The sequence below is a fragment of the Bison bison genome, unplaced genomic scaffold, assembly GCF_000754665.1.
Source record: "Bison bison bison isolate TAMUID 2011002044 unplaced genomic scaffold, Bison_UMD1.0 scf7180017864295, whole genome shotgun sequence".
NCBI classification, from domain to species: Eukaryota; Metazoa; Chordata; class Mammalia; order Artiodactyla; family Bovidae; genus Bison; species Bison bison.
Window position 1 is genome coordinate 7,053,827 of NW_011494867.1, and position 18,320 is coordinate 7,072,146.

Below are 18,320 nucleotides of genomic sequence, written 5' to 3' on the forward strand. Positions count from 1 at the left end.
CCCAGGAAATAACTGGCACCCAGGGTGGGCCCTTCAACCAAATGGAGAAGCTAAGTCTGCTCAGACTTAAATCCTAGCCAGAAGCAATTTTATCAGTGTTAAACATGTAACCTTTTGGAAAACAGCAGTTTAAAAACAATCAAGTTAGAACATTTTCATAGAGTTAACACAGCTAGGATTTCCCCAAACTCTTGCTGTGCTTTCAATGTTTAGGCTCCAGAACTGCCACACTGCAAAAAGAGAAGTCTAATGGCACCATTCAGCCCTAATTCCAAGACAGTCTAAAAGAACAGAGGAAATATGATCAGAATCAATAGTTTTATTGAAGGTTAAGGTACTCAAATGTTAACAGGTCATAGGCAAAGGGAAAAAACAGAAGTCTCAGATGCGTTGGCAGAGGAGGGAGGGTACAAACAGCTCTGCCCGACAAACATTCCAGATCCAGGGTTTCCATACTTCTCCAAGGCTTGATTTCTCATGGGTCACTTTCCATGCAAAAGATTTTAGAGACCAAATGCAACAGGATTCCTTCAGTTACCAACCAAGAGTCTTTGGGTCTTCTCTCAGGCAAGGCATCCAGTGAAAATAAGATCTAGTTTCCAGATTCCTCTGGAGGATTAAAAAGTCTCTTTCGCATTGCGTTGCCAAGCTCCCTGCTCTTGTTCCTCTTTTCCACGTACTAGAAAATAAAAGGAAGGGGAGAGAAAAGAGACAGCAGATTATGTTACTATTTACATACTAAGCTTAGAATATATACACCAATAAAGATATATTTTAAAGGTGCAAGAGGGGTTCTTAGGTAGAGTGGGAAAAAAGTAAAAGCAGATTCAAGTTGAAAAAACTGAGTATGTGTAAACAGCTGGACATTAAAATCTTTCAGTCATCAGGTATAGAAAGAAGCCAAAAAAACAAAAGATCAGTGGCAGAGCGCTGACCAGGAACTCCAGCTCCCGTCCCCTGAGCCTGACATTCACATCTTTGAGGTACTTACTTGATTTTCTGGGCCAGTTAACCTCAAATATAAGGAGTTGGGCTGGATAATCTTTAAGAAGTTTTCTAAGTCTAAAGTTTTGACTCAAGAGTTCTAACATATCTTCTAGAATAGTAGCAATTTTCAAACTTCTTTTTTTCCTCATCAAAGGGCCACTTCAAATAACAGATGAAGCACCAGGTCTCTTTAACAAAAGCATTCGTTTTATCTGTCCTACATTAATTTTCCTCATAGACTGCTAGGGGGAGAAGGGCATTTTACTGCTTTAAAAGGTTAAAGAAGAAAATTCTAGAACATGGAGGGATACCTGCTCTGAGAAAAATATTTGATATCTCTCTTCATATCATAGGAAGCCTCTAAAATCAGTTTGGAAAGAGGATTCTAAAGGTAAGTCTTCAGAAGACAGTATTTTGTAGCCAATAAAATAAGTCATAGAGCAAATTGAGACAGAGCTTATATTAAAATATATGTTATAAAATCTCCAAAAGGAGTCAAGATGGCCCCTGAATAAAAAAAAAAAAAGATACAAAGGGTGACTATTATGTTATTCACAAAATGCCACCAAACAATGCAGAAACCAAACCAAACAAGTAACAGGAACAAAAGAGGACACTGCAAAAGTAGTATTAGTGATTATTTCAATAAAAAGGACAAAAGCAGCAACACAGCAGCAAAGAGAGGGTCAGAAAGAACTGGCCAGATCCTTTTTCTAGTTAAAAGCTTCAAAGAATGAAGTACTTAAATGACACATGAAGGAAATGGTAGGAGAGCATTAGGAGCAGTAAATGGGAAACTGGGAAGCATTAAAAGCAGAGAGGAAATAAATGAGCACAGGTTTGGAGAACTGGAGGATGAAAGAACAGATAGAAAACAATCTATAAATCAGGAAATGAAGCAACATAAAAACCACAGAGAGGATTAGAAAGTAGTCAAGGAGAAAATCTGAAATTTATACAAAAACAAACTGGGACAAAATAAGAATTTAAAATTTAAAGGATTAAATCTACCAACATTCTTCTACCAAATAGTTCCTGACAGTTCAGGACCACCTGGGCGGGAAATTTTCATATGAAGATATAATCACCAAACCAATGACAAAAATCACTGAACTGTGAGGATAAAAAAATCTAAACTTAGGAAAAAGGCTATCTTACACAACTGAAAGCACGTAAGAAATAAATACCTATACCAAATAAAACAGTACGGGCTTATTTTTCCATAATCTGATTAAAAAAGGAAGACAGCCCTAGGTTTAGTTTCCATACAAAATACCCTTTACATATAAAGAAAAAGTGTTTCAAAAATCAGTTTAAAACATATACCCATTTGTGCACATGAAGAAAATTATCAGAACTCCAGGAAGTTCTTCAAACAGTAAAGATGCTGTAAAGGGATTCCAGGAAGGAAGGAGGAAAAAAGCCCCAAAGTAGAAACCAGGAAAAAATGATTAAAGATAGATGCTGAATGTCTTCAAATATCTAATACCTTTTGATATGAGGCTCATGTGGGGAGAAAATTCAAAAGTACAGAAAATGAAAATTGGAAGGCAGATTTTTAGTAGTTACATATTTTTAAAGGTTCTGGACAAAAAATTTCTGATGAATAAAACAGAAATGGAATTAAATTTCTTTTCAAAGATTTAAAATGCACTCTGTTCAGTCTGCGGTACCTACAAAAAGACAATAAACTTTGGCTATTTGCCCAAGTCCAAGTCATAGCCTAAAGCTGTGTTCAGGAAATGAGTCTTTCCAAACAAGTCAAACTAGATCCCTATGGGCTGTATATACTATAATTATAAAGAAATTCCAAGTTTTAAGGCTGGAAAGAGCCTAAATCTAGCCTCCTCACGTTATACAAGGAAATTGAGGCCCAGAGAGTTTTAGTTACCTGCTAGAGCTAAAAGCTGATCAACAATTCTTTCTGCTGTACAGATTCAACTTCTCAAACCTTAAAATTTATCCAGAGGAGTTACAGTAATTATTTTAAGATAGTTGCTTTCATTTATGTGCATGTAAAAAAATCAGCAGTGTTCCAAAAGATTGTCCCCAGAAGACGCTTTCATTTCTCCTCTTGACTTTAGGGGAAGACATACCTATAAAGTCAAGTTTTGGTGTTATATGTAAACTTGCCAAAAAAAAAAAATTAATAATGGTAGTAATAAATAATATTGCTCCAAAATAGTCTTTTCCACTGCTCAACCATTTCCATCCTTTAATGTTTTCCTTACCTCATTCTTCAAGCATTTTCTCATCTCCCGATCAAGATCATTGCAATGACCAAAAAATTTCAGAATGCTGTGCTAAAAGGAAGAAAAGGGGTAAAATATTTCATCCCATAATATGCTAATGTCTCTGGCTCAGAATTGAAATATTTAATGTGTCACCTTGTCAATAAGCAAATGGCTAATAGTTAATCAAACAGTTAACCCACAAGTACAAAATATACAAATAAATGGGCTTACCCTAGCATTCCTACAAAAAAGGAAGAAATGTTCTATAGGTAGAAATGAAAAATAAAAAAGACTTTTCTTTGATAAAAGAGAAGCTTATTAACCTGCCAAAGCCTCATAATGCCCTAGTGAAAAGCATTTTATTACCTAATATCTTTTCTTTAGGGGCATGTTATCCATCCTCTATTACAGAGTGATGTCCAAATGCAGTGTAGCCATATTGACAGTAACTTCCTTCATGAGCAAACACTCCTGTCCCATAGAAGAGTTACCTATGAAACGCTTGGTGCCAAAGCCATTTTTCATTTGCCTCTATGTCATCAAAATAAATTAAAAACACATTAACACTAATATTACACAGCCTGTATGGGCCATATAAACAAGTCACTAATTCACAATAAAAGGAAATCAATGCTTAATATTCAAAGTCTGCTCTGCTTTGCCATTAGTGTGTTTGCACATCGCCATTTTCAAGGCCAGGTCAGAGAGCATGGTGATCTCCTTTAATGACATGCCATAAATGCTGAACTTGTAACAATAAGCACTTTTTCCCTTTTCTTTCTAATTAAGGCTTTCATGGAAACCAGACAACACATAACTAGTAATAGTCATGCTATTAGTAATAGTCATGCTATTTCTTTTTTCCCTATTTCTTTACCACTTTAAATGTACTTTTCTTGTCCACACTGAGTAAATGACCAGAGTTTTTCTGACAAGGATTTAAGGTTTCCTAGTGATTACCTAATGACCTTTTCAGGATAAATAATTCCTGTGCATAAATTACCTCCTTGACAATACAAAGGGACAATGCTTTTTCATACACCTTCTGGCCAAACAGAAACAATAGACAGGATTAAATTTTTAGAATGTAACACAATATTTCATATTTTACTTTATATTTATTGATATCATCCCATATTCATACATCTTATTTTAAAAATTCAAGACAACAAAAAAATTTTTAAAAAAATTCAAGACAAAAGCTAATTTATACTCTCACTTTCACCTCAACATTAAGCCCAAATGAGAATAATACTCTGTGATGTTACATGAAAAACAAACCCACAAATGCCCCAGTGGCATTGATAAAAGAAATATCCATGAATTTGGAGGAAAATGGATACATGTATATGTATGGCTGAGCCTCTTTGCTGTCTACCTGAAACTATCACAATATTGTTAATTGGCTATATTCCAATATAAAATAAAAAGTTGAAATGTAAAAGAAATGCTCTTGGACTGTACCTCTCTTGTATACCCATGGCATGAGCCTCCAGTGCCTGGTGTCTATTTCTAGAGAGCAAACTGGCAGAGCTACTGATTGGATAAGTGAATCAACCAGGGTCTGGAGGACAGTGTCCCAGCCACTAGGGACACAATAGTGAGCATGGTGGGCCTGGGCCCCACTCTCACAGCTCAGAGTCAGAAGGAAGAGACAAAATATGAAGTGATCACCATACAGCAGCAGCTCTCAAAGTGCAGTCCCAGGACTACTCAAAACCTTTTCAGAAGGTAAAATCCATCTTCCTAATAACTGATGATCTTATTTGTTTTGTTCACTTTCATTCTCTCACAAGGGTACAGTAGATTTTTCCAGAGGCTACATAACCTGTAATATCAGCACAGATTGAGCAAAGTGGCAGATATGAGAATCCAGCTGTATTCTATTAAACCAAACATTAAAAAGAACTGCAAAATTGTAAAAGCAATGTCATTCTTTTCACCCTTTTATTGTTTTGGAAAATAAGGTCTTTTTTTTATGAAAAATAACTATTAATGTGTAATGGTTTATTATTGTCATTTTAAAATAAATTAATATTTTTCAACTTCTCAGTTTTAACTTCTAATTCAACAAATATTGATAGATACAGCCCACATAAACAAAAGTTCTTTGGGGTCCTCAATAACTCTGAAGAATGTAAAGGAGTTCTGAGACTAAAAAGTGTGAGAGTAACTGCCATAAAGTTGGAAATAATACATAAAGTATTACTGAAATATAGAGTAATTATACCAAGGGAATCCAGGCCAAGAAAGAAAAGGAAGAGGAAATGACAAATTAAGCAGAATAAAGCCTGGAGGATGATAAAACCTTATCAAGCAAGTGAGAAGTGGAGACAGTGAGAAAACCTTTAAGTTAAGCAAAGGGAAAAAACAAGTAAAAAAGCCTAGAAGCCAGAAACATGCTCCAGTACCACTGCAGACAGAGTGAGCAGGAAGGATGCAGGGCAGGAGGGTGGTCAAGCCCAAGTGTAAGTAGGGGCCAGTACATGAAGGCCTCAAAATACAAAGAAATGTAGAATTTATTCTACAGGCAAAGGGAGCCATTAAAGGGGAACAATGATTAAACTTAGGACTGAGAGATCGGTCTACATGCAGTGCAAGTGAATTAAGACAGAGAAGAGGGCAAAACAGTCATGGGATCAGGTGGCCCCAGTAAGATAATATCAAAATCAACTGTGTTAAGAATAAACATATAAATCAGTGGAACAGACTAGAGAGCCCAGAAATAGGCCCATTCACATATGGGCAATTGACTTTTGACAAAAGCACCAAGGTAATTTAGTGGGGAAAGAAAGTTCTCCAACAAGTGGTGCTGGAATAACTGGGTATCCAGAGGGAGAGAAATAAACCTTGACTCATACCTCACAACATACACAAAAATTAATTTGAATCACAGACCTAAATTTAAAAAACTAAAACTATAAAATTTCCAGAAGAAAAAAATAGGAGAGAACTCTTTGTGACCAGGAAATTGACAAAGATCCCTAGAACAAAAAAAAAAACAAACATAAACAATGAATGAAAAACCTAGTAAACTATTACTTATAAGCTCTTTGTAACACATCTTTAAGAAAATAAAAAAGGACGCCACAGACTGGGAGAAAATATTCACAACACACTTTGTATGCTGAATGATAAAAAGAATTCTTACAACTCAATAACAAGACAAACACCCCATTTTTAAATATGGGCAAAAGACATTATGTTAATGGCCAATAAGTACATGAAAAGATGCCTAAAGTCATCAGCCCGAGGTAAACACAATTTAAAACCAAATAATATATTATTACACATCCACAGAATGGCTAAAGTTAAAAAGACTTACAATATCAATTCTTAATCTAGATGTATGGCGGAAATAGTTTGTTGAAAGTGTATTGTCATCAACAACATTCTTTGAAACAATATAAATATCAGACTTCACAGGTCATCAACATTCCTTACTACCTCACTTTTAGTCTTAAAATTTTACTCATTTAAATAAGAATCTGATATATCTACAGTTTATGAAGAACATGAAGGAAATAATGCATCATACAAAGTTAAAGAAAAACACAAATGCTTCTTATAACTGTCTCATACACCAAATATATTAAAAAAAAAAAAACTTTGACATCTGTGAAAGCATCAAATTTAATGCATTGCAAAAGTGGGCTTATTTTCTATTTTGGTTTTAAAAATGGAATTTTATTTCCATTCCACTAACCAGGAGGGCATGGCAACCTACTCCAGTATTCTTGCCTGGAGAATCCCCATGGGCAGGGTAGGCTGGCTGGCTACAGTCCATGGGGTCACAAAGAATCGGACAGGACTCAGTGACTAAGTACACAGCAACCATTAAGTAAACCTGCTAAATGAGGCCAGTCATAATTTAAATCTAGTTAACAGGTAATTGTAAAAAATGTTTCAACTTCCTTTAAGCACATAATGATAGATGTCAAGGAAGATAGACTGTAACTACTATGTATCACTTCAGAAGCTCCCTAATAAAACTACCAGGCTTGATTTCTACTCATCATAAAAAGGAAGTAGTTTCTAAAAACAAATCACAAGCATCAACTGTTAATCTTTACTAAGCTAAGACCCATAACTAGGAATTATCATTTCCTTCTATTAATGGAGATAACGTTTTACATTAGTGTATTGTATCTAGGTTTCACTGTTGTTTCAGGGTTATTTTCTGAACTCTTACATTTTTGTGACATTCCTTAAGCAAGTTAATCAAGACGTTGCATTCTTCAGTGTGCAAGTGTGGAGATAAGTCAGGATGCATCTTTAGGAGGAGATGGAACACAGCAGAGCAACCTGTGGATACAAGAGTGTCTTGAATATGTGTGACTGTATTTGTTAATGCAACCTAAAATTATTTTCTGTAAGAAACTTCAGTGACCTTTATCAGAAAAGAAAGGTGACCTTAGGCAAATTAAACCTGAGCCTCACCTTCCTATCCAACAACTTAGATTCCGTGGGTTATCAGGAGTATTTAGAGAACATGCAGGTTCAGAAAAAAGCAGACTCAAGAGACCCGATCCTCAAAATAGGTGCTTAACCAGAAACAGCTTGCCTATGTTAACAAGCCTGACTTCAATTATTTTTCCCATACTCCTGAAATAGATTACAACCCATTTTATTCAGGTAAAATCCTACCAATGAAGAGAACTGGCCTATTAATCCTTTTTAAATGTATAAGGGTTAAAGGGCCATTAGTCAGTCTCACATTAGTGTGAATTAATATAGACTGCTTTCTTCCTAAGTAACATCTGGCTGAGAAAAATCTATCTAAATCATGAAGAGAAACAAGAAGCAGATGTGGATTTTTTTTTTCAAATTTAGCAGATCTATCCATAAAATGTAATTATTACAATGAAAACAAGAAGCTAAAAATCCCTGAAATTAGGTTTAATTGGTTCATTCACAAAAAAGAAAATTAGCATCCAAGGTCTAAGATAAAATATTATTTTGAGGTATTTGCTATAGTTACATTCACCTATTTCTCTATTCACCCATTTCTCTCTTAAACCAATTCTTTATGACCCAGAAGAGATTACCAAAGGAAAGAACCAATTAACTACTTTAGTCTTTTAAAAGTTCCAAGAAAGAAAACCTAGGAGAAATCACGACAGTAGGTTGAGCAAAAGTGAGTGAAATAAAGTTGCTCAGTCGCGTCCGACTCTTTGCAAGCCCATGGAGTGTACCCTACCAGGCTCCCCCGTCCATGGGGTCTTCCAGGCAAGAGTACTGGAGTGGGTTGCCCTTTCCTTCTCCAGAGGATATTCCCGACCCAGGGATCAGGGGACCCAGGTCTCCCACACTGTAGGCAGACGCTTTACCATCTGAGCCACCAGGGAAATCCATTAGGTTGGGCAAAGATACATTAAAATTCATAAAAGAATAAATTGGTTAAAACTTATCAAAATTAAAATTTTCCATTTTCAAAATTAAGAAAATGAAAAGACAAGTCACCCTCTGGGTGATGACATGTCAATGCAGGGCTCATCAATTGTAATTAACATACCACTCTTAGAGGATATTGACTGTGGGAGAGAGGCAGGGTGTGTGTGGGCAGAGGGGGCCTAGGGGGTCTCTCTGTACTTCCTGCTCAAATTTGCTATGAAACTAGCTCTAAAAAATAGCTAAAAAATAAAACTCCTAAAACTGCTCTAAAAAATAAAAGTGTGTAGCTCCTCTACAAGCTACACACTAAAGGAAAATATTTGCAAATCATATATGACAAAGGATTTGCACCTAACACATATAAAGAAAGTTTACAAACAATCCAGTGTTTAAAATATACCCCCAAAATAAGCAAAAGATTTAAATAGATATTTCACCGAAGAGGATATAGGAATGGTTAATTAAGCACATGAAAAGATGCTGAACATCACTAGTCACTAGGGAAACAGAAATTTAAACCACAATGAGACACTACTATACATCCACCAGAATAGCTATAATCAAAAAATGAGACAATAGCAAGCACTGCTTACAATGTGGTGGAAAGGGATCTCATACAACGCTACTGGGAAGGTTAAGTAGTACGGACACTTTAGAAAACTATTTAGTAGTTTCTTAAGTTAAACACAAACTTAACATATGACCTAGAAATTTCTCTCTTAAGAACACATCCAAGAGAAATGAAAGCATATATCCCCACAAAGATTTATATACGAATGGTCATAGCATTATTCATAGTAGTCAATACTGGAAACAATCCAAATGTCTAACAACCAAGTACTGGATAAACAAATTTGTGTATTTATTCAATGGGACACTATTTAGCACTAAAAAGGAATAAACTTATATATGTGCCAACATGGAGGAATCTCAAAAGCACTAAGCTAAATGAAATAAAGCAGACTCAAAAGACAGTACTGTATGATTCTATTTACATGCAATGTCTAGAAGAGGCAAATTTGTTGAGGCAAAAGCTGATCAATGTGGAGGTCCAAAGGTGAGAGTGAGGATTAATCTGCAAATGGCAAAAAGAAAACTTTGGGTGACAAAAATGTTCTAAAATAGGATTGTGGTAATGATTGCATAATTGTATAAGTTTACTAAAATCACTTAATTCACTTAGAATGGGCAAATTTTACAGTATGTAAATTATGCCTTAATAAAGCTGTGAAAAAAGTTTCAAGAAATTCAAACAGCCTGTCCACGTTCTACTCCTGACAAACAAAATCCTTAAAAATGACTAAACAAATAATTACAGAGAATTATACCTACTACTTCAGATTTCAATTTATAAAAGTATCAAATCACTGTTCCACTGAGTGACTAATAACCTCAACCCCACCCCCTGCCACACACACAAACATACCACAGCTAAAGATCACAAATCAGGCCATTGTGCCAAGTGAAAACACTTGAGTATTTGAAACGGAAACTGAAAACGCAGCCAAGTTCAAGTTTTGTTTGCCTGTCACTGACTACAATCTTTTTAAATGATATAAAAATTCTGCCTCAGAAAAAAGAGGTCTCATACAGTACAGCAATGTAAGTCATCTAATATTATACCAATATTATACACCTACACTTATATATAGTAAAGGTTATCTGGCTTCTGCCTTGCTTATTTTTTCTGAAGAAGACGTACACTGGTTTTAGTCATCTAGAAAATGTCTTTAATAATTTTATTTTGTAAGTATATTTAACAAAATATTTTTGCATATATCTATGAACCAGCCCTCAAATGTGTGCTTTTACAGTTCAGAAACAAACTTCTGAGGTACTGAAAAGCCCTCTCTAATTGGCAAAGTAAACACTTAAGAAAACACTTGGGTACTGAGAAAAACACACATATGCACATTGTGTATAAGCAAAAATATATACCGTGGTACATGTTTTTCTTTCCTTCCTTAAAAGTTTACTTCAAATATGTATGCTACTCTACACACAGCCATGGTGTACTTCTATCTACTTACCTTCCCTTCTACCTACTTATCCTAGATGATTATACCAAATAAGAAAATGGTTTCATATATAGGAGTTTCCTTTTCTTGTTCTTAGTGAAAGCTACTATTTAACTTAAAGCTCTAAACACTTATCTTATCCCTTACCTAACAAATTCCTCGTTTTATCAATCATTCCCCTCTTGCCTCTACCCCATTTTTTAGTTAGATATTCTCTTCCTCCCCCTTCCTTCCATCCACCAGCTTCGGCTAACTGTTGGTGCATACGCATATGTACTGGGGTACTCCTGGGTATAATATACAAAGTATAACTATAAAATAATAACATTGTTCTTAGAGCACATTTAAATGAGTGCTGACACCTTTCAGAGTCATCTTTAACAGCCTATTCTAATAACACTATTATAACTCAAGTAACATTTTATGAAATGAACAAAAGTCAAATATATATTCCATATTCTTATTTTCAAAATTTGTTCAAAGCCATAACAATATATTATTACAATAGAAATAATTTGTTGAATACTTACCATGTGCAGGCACAAGTCTCATAATTCTTCCAATAACTGTAGGAAGCAGGTACCTTTTTAAATTCAGTTAAACCATAAGAAATTGCTTTTTTGTAGGTCAAAATATGTTACTCATATTTTCATAGCAAAACTAAGCCCCAGGTCACACAGTAAATAACAGAGTTACTACCCAATGTAATCTCTCACTGTGACAGATTTCTCCCACTTTCAAAATAAGAAAGATATGCCTTCCCAGCAGTTTGTGAATGAAATAAATTCAGATAGAAAAAACTACTCCCCAAAGAACCTCTGATTAGCTACAAGTTCAACAGGGACTAATTGCAGGCTGAGGTTCAAAGAAGTCAATTTAATACTATCCTGTATTACTAGAAACAAGAGTATCTGTCTACATCAAGAAAAAGAAAAGTATTGTGCTTGTCCTGATCAGCCATGTCCAGAACACTGACAATTTGAATATCCCTGGGACGAATGCTCAGGAAGGAGATGGCTCTGACATTAGGTTTAAACAGGAAGCCATTCATGAAATTGGGAACATTTACTAACTAAGGGAAACCCACAACAGAGAAAATAGATAAAAGGAACAGCCAGGTTAAGTAGGACAAGTAATGGATTTGAAGGGAGAAGATGTGGGTCTGAAGGTAAAAACTGTGGACACAGCTATTCACAAGTTATATCGTTTTAGCTACTTAATCTGAAACATAAGTCTCTTCTTCCATAAAACAGAATTAGCTCTAGATCTATATCAAGAGTAAGTGTGACAAATGTAGTATCATTAGTATATCTGAAGTGTTCTGTCACCTGATGGGAAAGGCTGAACCGAACTGACTCTGAGATGTGTCCGAAGACAGGACTGGAAATCAAAGTGGAAGTTACAGGGGCAGATGTCATTTTCCTGGAGCTGTCCAACATTGAAACAAGCTGCTGTGTGAACTCATTTATCTGGCCTCCTGTGCCCAAGAGACTGACTAAGTAAGGATGTCACACAGTATATTCTTACATTGCACCCTTAAGTTTTTTTCTCAAATCTAAGTTCACAATTAAATTTAAGCCATTTCGCAAAATAAAATTTGCACTCAAAGGATAAATACTTGTTACTGTTAAGAATACAGAAAACAGTTTCAAAAGGTAGCACCAAGATAATTACAGACAGACTGTATTAAAAAAAAAGTGAAGGAAACATTCATTTGTGGTAAGATTTAGTGTAAGGGTGTTCTAATGAGAAAGAGAGGGATAACTCTATTCAAACAGTTATTATTTAGTTAAACACAAAACTTCAGTTCCATTTGTACACTGGCATTTAGAAACCATCAGAACAGTTTACTTCTCACAATTACAACTCCTCTCTCCCCATGCCAATCCCATCCACTTCCTCAGGTATGCACAGATTGATACCAAAACAGTCTGCCTGAACTCTTAAAAATGTTCATCTGTGACATCTGATATTTTTATAACTGTCTAATAGGTCCCTGCAAAGCAATCGTAACTTTTACTTGGGGGTGAGCTGGGAGGGTCTAAGCAATAGGGAGCTCTTGCTAAAGATAACAAAATTTATAGTTTTATTTTATTCACTGCTTCACCTTATTCTACCAAGACTCTGAGGTAAAATCTAACAAGTAGTCTATGATAGATTTCAACCACCAGGTGGCACAATTTTAGAAGAAAAAAAAGACAGCACAAGCAATATATGAACACTAGTGTAGAAAAGAGAGGAAACATTCTAATAACACACTTCAGCAGATCTATAATCGCAAGAGGGAAACCCTATATTTTAATGCCACTAAGGCTTTCTTTAGAGACATTTTGCTATTGTGTGACTTCACCAGAAAGAAATTCACAATACAGTTACAATTTCTAATGTCATTTTAAAACAAGGCCAGAAAAGTCTCTTGTTCAGAGCCTAAAGAATCTGTTCTCCAGGAAAAAACTGCTCTCTAAAACATATATTTTTTAAAAGTCTAATTTCAGAAAGCTCTGGAATTAGTTAAATTAGTATCCTCTACTTCACAACTCACTGTATTGAGCAGAAGTAGCAGACATAGCAGGGGACGACCTTCCTCACCCACTTTTACTTATCACAGCTGCAAAATGACCAAATCTAAACAGAGGCTTCTGATTAGGTGACAAGTGCTCGAAGTACAGACCATGCCCCTACTGCTACTGAGAGCAACCTCACGTCATTTCTTAAGGCATGGGCCCAGTTGTAGCGTTCCCTGAACTAGGATTTATCACCACTTTCTTGGTGCTGAGCCCTCTGTCAAATCACGTGAAGTTCAGAGCAAAAAAAAAAAAAAAAATTAGTCCATAACCATCAAACACCACACAGGCTAGTAGGGGAAGAGATATTCTCCTAAATGCACATAGTATATGGCCAATAAATGTTTCCTGAATGCAGTACCATCACAGATTTGAGCACTGATTCAGACCTTAATATAGTTTTTCTTTTTTAAAAAAGGTGGGAAATGAGGGTCGTTTTAAATCAACCAGACATGTGCAGCAGCCTGTATGAACAGGAAAGAAGACACAACGAGTGTCTTACAACAGAATTCCTTTGTCATTGCACACTTCCTTTATGCATTTAAATCAGTACTAGGATTTACTTAACTCTTCATAAACTACTTACGTGAAACAAGCTCGGTCATCTTTAAACCCGATAAAAGGGATCTGCCTGTCACTTTCCTTGAAAAGTCTACATGAGGATCTTACTGGATTCTCGCATCGCAGGACGGACTGGTGGAAAATTTCACTGCAGCTGAGAGGCGCCCTAACAGGCTCCCACAAGCAAACCCTGAACGCCTGGATCCCCAAGAGCAGTAACAAGCATACACCGTACGGAGCGCTCACCGCGTCGGACACGTAGTTAAGCGCTTCTCACAACCTAGGCGCTGGATTACACCCATTTCTCAGGCGAGGAAACCGAGGAGGGAGGAGCCTGCCCAAGGTCACCAGCTCGAGAGTTGTGGGGCAGAAAGCGAAGGTCTACCCCCATCCTGCGCTCAACTACCAGCGCATCCTCAGAGAATGCAACCGGACTGAGTTTAGCCTATCCCGCCCCGGGAAACCCAGTGCGGCGGTGCCGACCCTGAGGGACCTCAGGGGGGTGCCGGTGGGTGTCCCGCGGCCTCCCCGCACTACGCGGCCAGGAAGAGCGCGCGCCTCCGAACGGCCCGGACCCCCGGGACTCACCCGACTCGCGGCCACACCCGGAAGGTGGAAGCGGTATTCCCCGGCGAAGACGCTGCGCCTGCAAACGCGCGGTCTGGGCGCCGGAGCCGGGCCAGCTCCGGGTGGCGAAGGCACGGCGCCCTCCACGGCTGACACCGCTTGGCCGGCCCCCGCCGCTCGCCACCTCAGGCGCCTGCGCCGCCTTGCCTGGACGGGCCCATTTTCAGGCGCTGTGAGGGGAGGGAGAGCAAGTCCGCCGAGGCGCCGCAGAGCCTGAACTTGAAGGGGAACCGACAAGCCAGATTTTGTGGCTGGGGTTAAGGCACTCAAAAAATATTCTCTGCTGAGAAGAGTGAGGCGGGGGGCTCGGCGCGTTTCACTTCTGTCGCTCTCCTCACGCGGTCCCCTGTGCCGAGGGTACAGTCCAGAGTTGGCGCCCCCCGGTGGGCGGGGCTCCAGGACGGCGGGACCTGCAATTGGTGGTTTTGAAGGTGCAGCGGGCGGGAACAGTCGATGAGGAGAGAGCCGGCCGGCGATGTGGGTACGAGAACCCGGCGGCGTGGGATCCGGCGGGATGTGGCGGGAGCCTAGAAGAAGCCACGTCCCACGACTCTGAGGCGACTCTCTTGTGACTGCCACGGGTCCCAAGGTGAGGGACTGGTCCTTGGTCTCGGGCCTGAGGCGGGGAACTTCGGTTGAGGCTGAGGCGAAGAGGGCGGAGACGCTGGGTCGTGACGTCACATCCGCCCTGGTGGGGCGGGGTCTTACGTAGGGCCTGCGTCGCGCTGGCGGCCGCCCAGAGCTGTCAAGGGCTAAACAGTCTTCGGTTGCTCCTTCCTTCAGAATTTGGTGTTTTGATTTTGGGATAACCTTGGCGTCCGTCCTTTTTAGTCTCGCATTACTCCTGCTCCTTGTGGCAGCTCTTCGGCGGTGTATATTTACAGGGACCTTTTTGGTCATGCTTTCATTCAGCTGTTGTATCTCGTGTACGTACTATATGCCAGACACTGTGCCACGCGCAGCGAAGTAGAGAGAAGTTGGATAATCACAGGGAATCAGAAGAGTTTATTCAAGGGTTTCCAGTTTTATTGATGAGGTTGCATTCCCTCCATTCCCTCTTTCTACCAGAATTCTTTAGAATGACATTCCCATACTTTAGCCTGAATTAAGACTCTAATTGTAAAAATGCAGAAATCTCAAGCACTTCCCCAGCATTCCCCTCCCCTAGTTTAAATCATTGGGCCCAGGAGTCTGCGTTTTGACAACCACCCCCACCTCCAGTGTTTTTGATGGGGGACGTTGGTTTGATATTGTCACTGGCCAATCCTTCCCAGGTTGTTTATCTCCTCAGGCACGGCTTCTTAGGGAGAGTATCTAATACTTTGAGGCTTCCTATTCAACAAGTATTTCCACTAAGACAGTTCTTGGGCTGAAATTGTTCTAGATCCTAGGAAGGCAGATGTGAATAAGACAAACATAGTTCCTGCCCTGCTGCCGCTGCTGCTAAGTCGCTTCAGTCGTGTCCGACTCTGTGCGACCCCATAGACGGCAGCCCACCAGGCTTCCCCATCCCTGGGATTCTCCTGGCAAGAACACTGGAGTGGGTTGCCATTTCCTTCTCCAATGCATGAAAGTGAAAAGTCAAAGAGAAGTCGCTCAGTCGTGTCTGACACCAGCGGCCCCATGGACTGCAGCCCACCAGGCTCCTCCGTCCATGGGATTTTCCAGGCAAGAGTACTGGAGTGGGGTGCCATTGTGGAGCTTAATCATATATAATCATATAATATAATCATATGCCATTCAACAAACATTTAAATGGTAGAAATAATTCATAGCCACGATCCTTTTAGGGGAATCTCTTCTGTTTGTCCTTGTGTATCCTGTAGTCTTGGTGGAAGCGGATGAGATTGACAGACTGACTTCTGCTTCTTGTCATAAACACGGCCCTCCTCACCTCCTCCTCTGTGCCTTTTCACTCTCCTCTCTGGCCTGTCTGGAGGCCTCCTTCTCCCCTTGATGGCTGCAAGGCTTTTGTGCTTGCAGTTCCGTCTGCCTGGAGAGCTCCTCCAACAACCAGCCACATGGCTCACTCTTCCTCCCCCGAGAATTGGCTGGAATGCCGCCTTCTCTCAGGCCTGCTCTCCATTCCCCTCTTCCCCCACCCATTCCCAGCCTGCTCCATATTCACTGCTACTAGCTTCCTAACATTGCTCCCTTTTCTCCTCAGCGCTTACCAGTTTTAACATTTTTTGTGATTTTCCTGTTACCTGTCTCTCCCAGCTAGGAAGGACACTTCCTACTGGCAGGAATTTTTGTCATTTTTGGTTAAAGCTCTATCCCCTGTGCCTAAAAAAGTGCCTGGCACTCATGGGTGCTTAGTAATTTGATACATGAATAAGTAAATGAGTGAATGATTCACTTACTATTGCTATCAAAAGATCAAAATACTCTAGCCAAGAAAGGAGAGAGAATACTAATTTTTAAAAACCTTAAAACATGTTTAAATGTACACTTAAGAGAAAATCCTCTTGTTGAAATACTCCGCAGAATGGCTGAAAAATTTGGGTGTTTGACATACAAATCATAATTCTGGCTAAAATTATGATGCTGAAAATTCACTAACTTGTACTTTTGTGTTTGCTTAATACTTTGTTGTACTGTTTTTATTTTTATTAAAGTGCCAAAGAGATGGATGAAACTCTTGCCGAGTTTTTCAGGAGGACCATCTTGAAAATCCCAATGACTGAAATGATGACAATCCTAAAAACCTGGAATTTTTTGTCTGAAAATCAACTGCAGACCGTAAACTTTCGGCAGAGAAAGGAATCTATTGTTCAGGACTTGGTTCTGCTTTGTGAGGTAACAGTGTTCAAAGTGATTAACCTTGAATATCACGCTACCCTTTGGTTTTCCTCTCTCTTTCCTTTCCTTAGTCCAAAAGAGATTTACGTAGCTCTAGGCTGTGACTGAGGAGGGCTCTGTCCCACTATAGTGGAAAAGGTGCTAATTTTTAATTGGATTTTTCAACTTACAAAGAATGCTTACAAACTAGTGAGAAGAAAAAAAGTGAATACCAAGGAAGAAGAAACAAAGAAGTTAAAATAACGAGCAGTATTCTTTTTTTAAACTCTCAGATTGTCAAAGATGAAAAGATAATACTCAAATATGTTGATCAAGTTATGCAGAAAGAGACACTCTCTTTCACATGTATTTATTTACTTATTTGCTTTTTATTTTAAAGTGATTTCAGGCTTTCAGAAAAGTTGCAAGTATAGTACAAAGAATTTTACTATACCCTTATATACCCAGTATACCCTTCCCTCATTCATTTTTAAATAAATATACTTTATGACCCAGCAGTTCCACTTCTGGATATTTAAATATATAGAAAACATAAAAAACAAGGAGGTATATATGATATTATAATTGATAAACATTTATATATCTAGTTATATATAAATGGTTACATATAAATAAAGATGTTAACTAGCATTATTTACACACAAAAAATTGGAACTAACTATACTTAGGAGATGAGATAAAAAATGTTGCATCCACTTAACAAAATATTCTTCGATCATTAAAAAGAATAAACTAGATCTTTATGTATAACATTAAAAGAAACTATATACTATGTGAACATACAAATGTGTATGTATACAGTAGTAGTTCTCAGCTGAGATGGTTTTGCTCCCAGAAGACATGACATCTGGAGATGTTTCTGGTTGTTAAAACTGGGAGTGGGCGCTGCTGGCTTCCAGGGGATAGAGGCCAGGAATGTTCCTTTACATTCTAGGACAGCTTCCACAAGACAGATGTATCTGACTCAAAATGTCACTCAAGCCTGGTTGAGAAATGCTGGTATAGAGGAGGTGTGGAAGGATACCATTGATTGAAAAAACCAAACAGAAAGTTAAAAGTGATCAATGAAGAGTAGACGGTGGGAGAACAGTTGTGAGAGCCCGTACTGGGACATGAATCGGAAGCCATATTTG

The 18,320-nt window shown here is 38.5% G+C and overlaps 2 protein-coding genes across 3 annotated transcripts in view; one reads left to right on the forward strand and one right to left on the reverse strand.

Annotated features, from left to right (window-relative positions):
• Positions 1-281: 281 nt before the first annotated feature.
• On the reverse strand, positions 282-14,508 carry CMC2 (C-x(9)-C motif containing 2). 2 transcript variants are annotated; one of them, XM_010850789.1, is made up of 5 exons: positions 11,164-14,297; positions 9,611-9,690; positions 7,414-7,526; positions 3,219-3,290; positions 282-679 (listed from the first exon to the last, which is right to left on the reverse strand). In XM_010850789.1, exons 3-5 carry the CDS (start codon positions 7,492-7,494, stop codon positions 593-595), a joined length of 240 nt encoding a protein of 79 aa, XP_010849091.1. In that variant the 5' UTR covers positions 7,495-7,526; positions 9,611-9,690; positions 11,164-14,297; the 3' UTR covers positions 282-592. The 2 variants fall into 2 exon arrangements, with proteins under 2 accessions (XP_010849091.1, XP_010849090.1); XM_010850788.1 differs by lacking the exons at positions 9,611-9,690; positions 11,164-14,297 and adding an exon at positions 14,347-14,508 and having other exon boundaries at positions 303-679.
• Positions 14,509-14,588: 80 nt separating this feature from the next.
• Positions 14,589-18,320, forward strand: part of CENPN (centromere protein N) — a 19,675-nt gene continuing 15,943 nt past the window's right edge. Inside the window, exons 1-2 of the mRNA XM_010850787.1 lie at positions 14,589-14,974; positions 17,004-17,184. Coding sequence (XP_010849089.1) covers positions 17,014-17,184 — 171 coding nt within the window. The 5' untranslated portion in view covers positions 14,589-14,974; positions 17,004-17,013. The remainder of the gene's footprint in view (positions 14,975-17,003; positions 17,185-18,320) is intronic.

Coding starts and splice junctions, on each gene's coding strand:
- CMC2 (XM_010850789.1), bottom strand. CDS start 7,494: ATGCATCCTGACTTATCTCCACACTTGCACACTGAAGAATGCAACGTC. Junction 3,291..7,413: donor TTAAGGAATGTCACAAAAAT/GTAAGAGTTCAG, acceptor TCTTCCTTTTAG/CACAGCATTCTGAAATTTTT. Junction 680..3,218: donor GAAAATGCTTGAAGAATGAG/GTAAGGAAAACA, acceptor TTTATTTTCTAG/TACGTGGAAAAGAGGAACAA.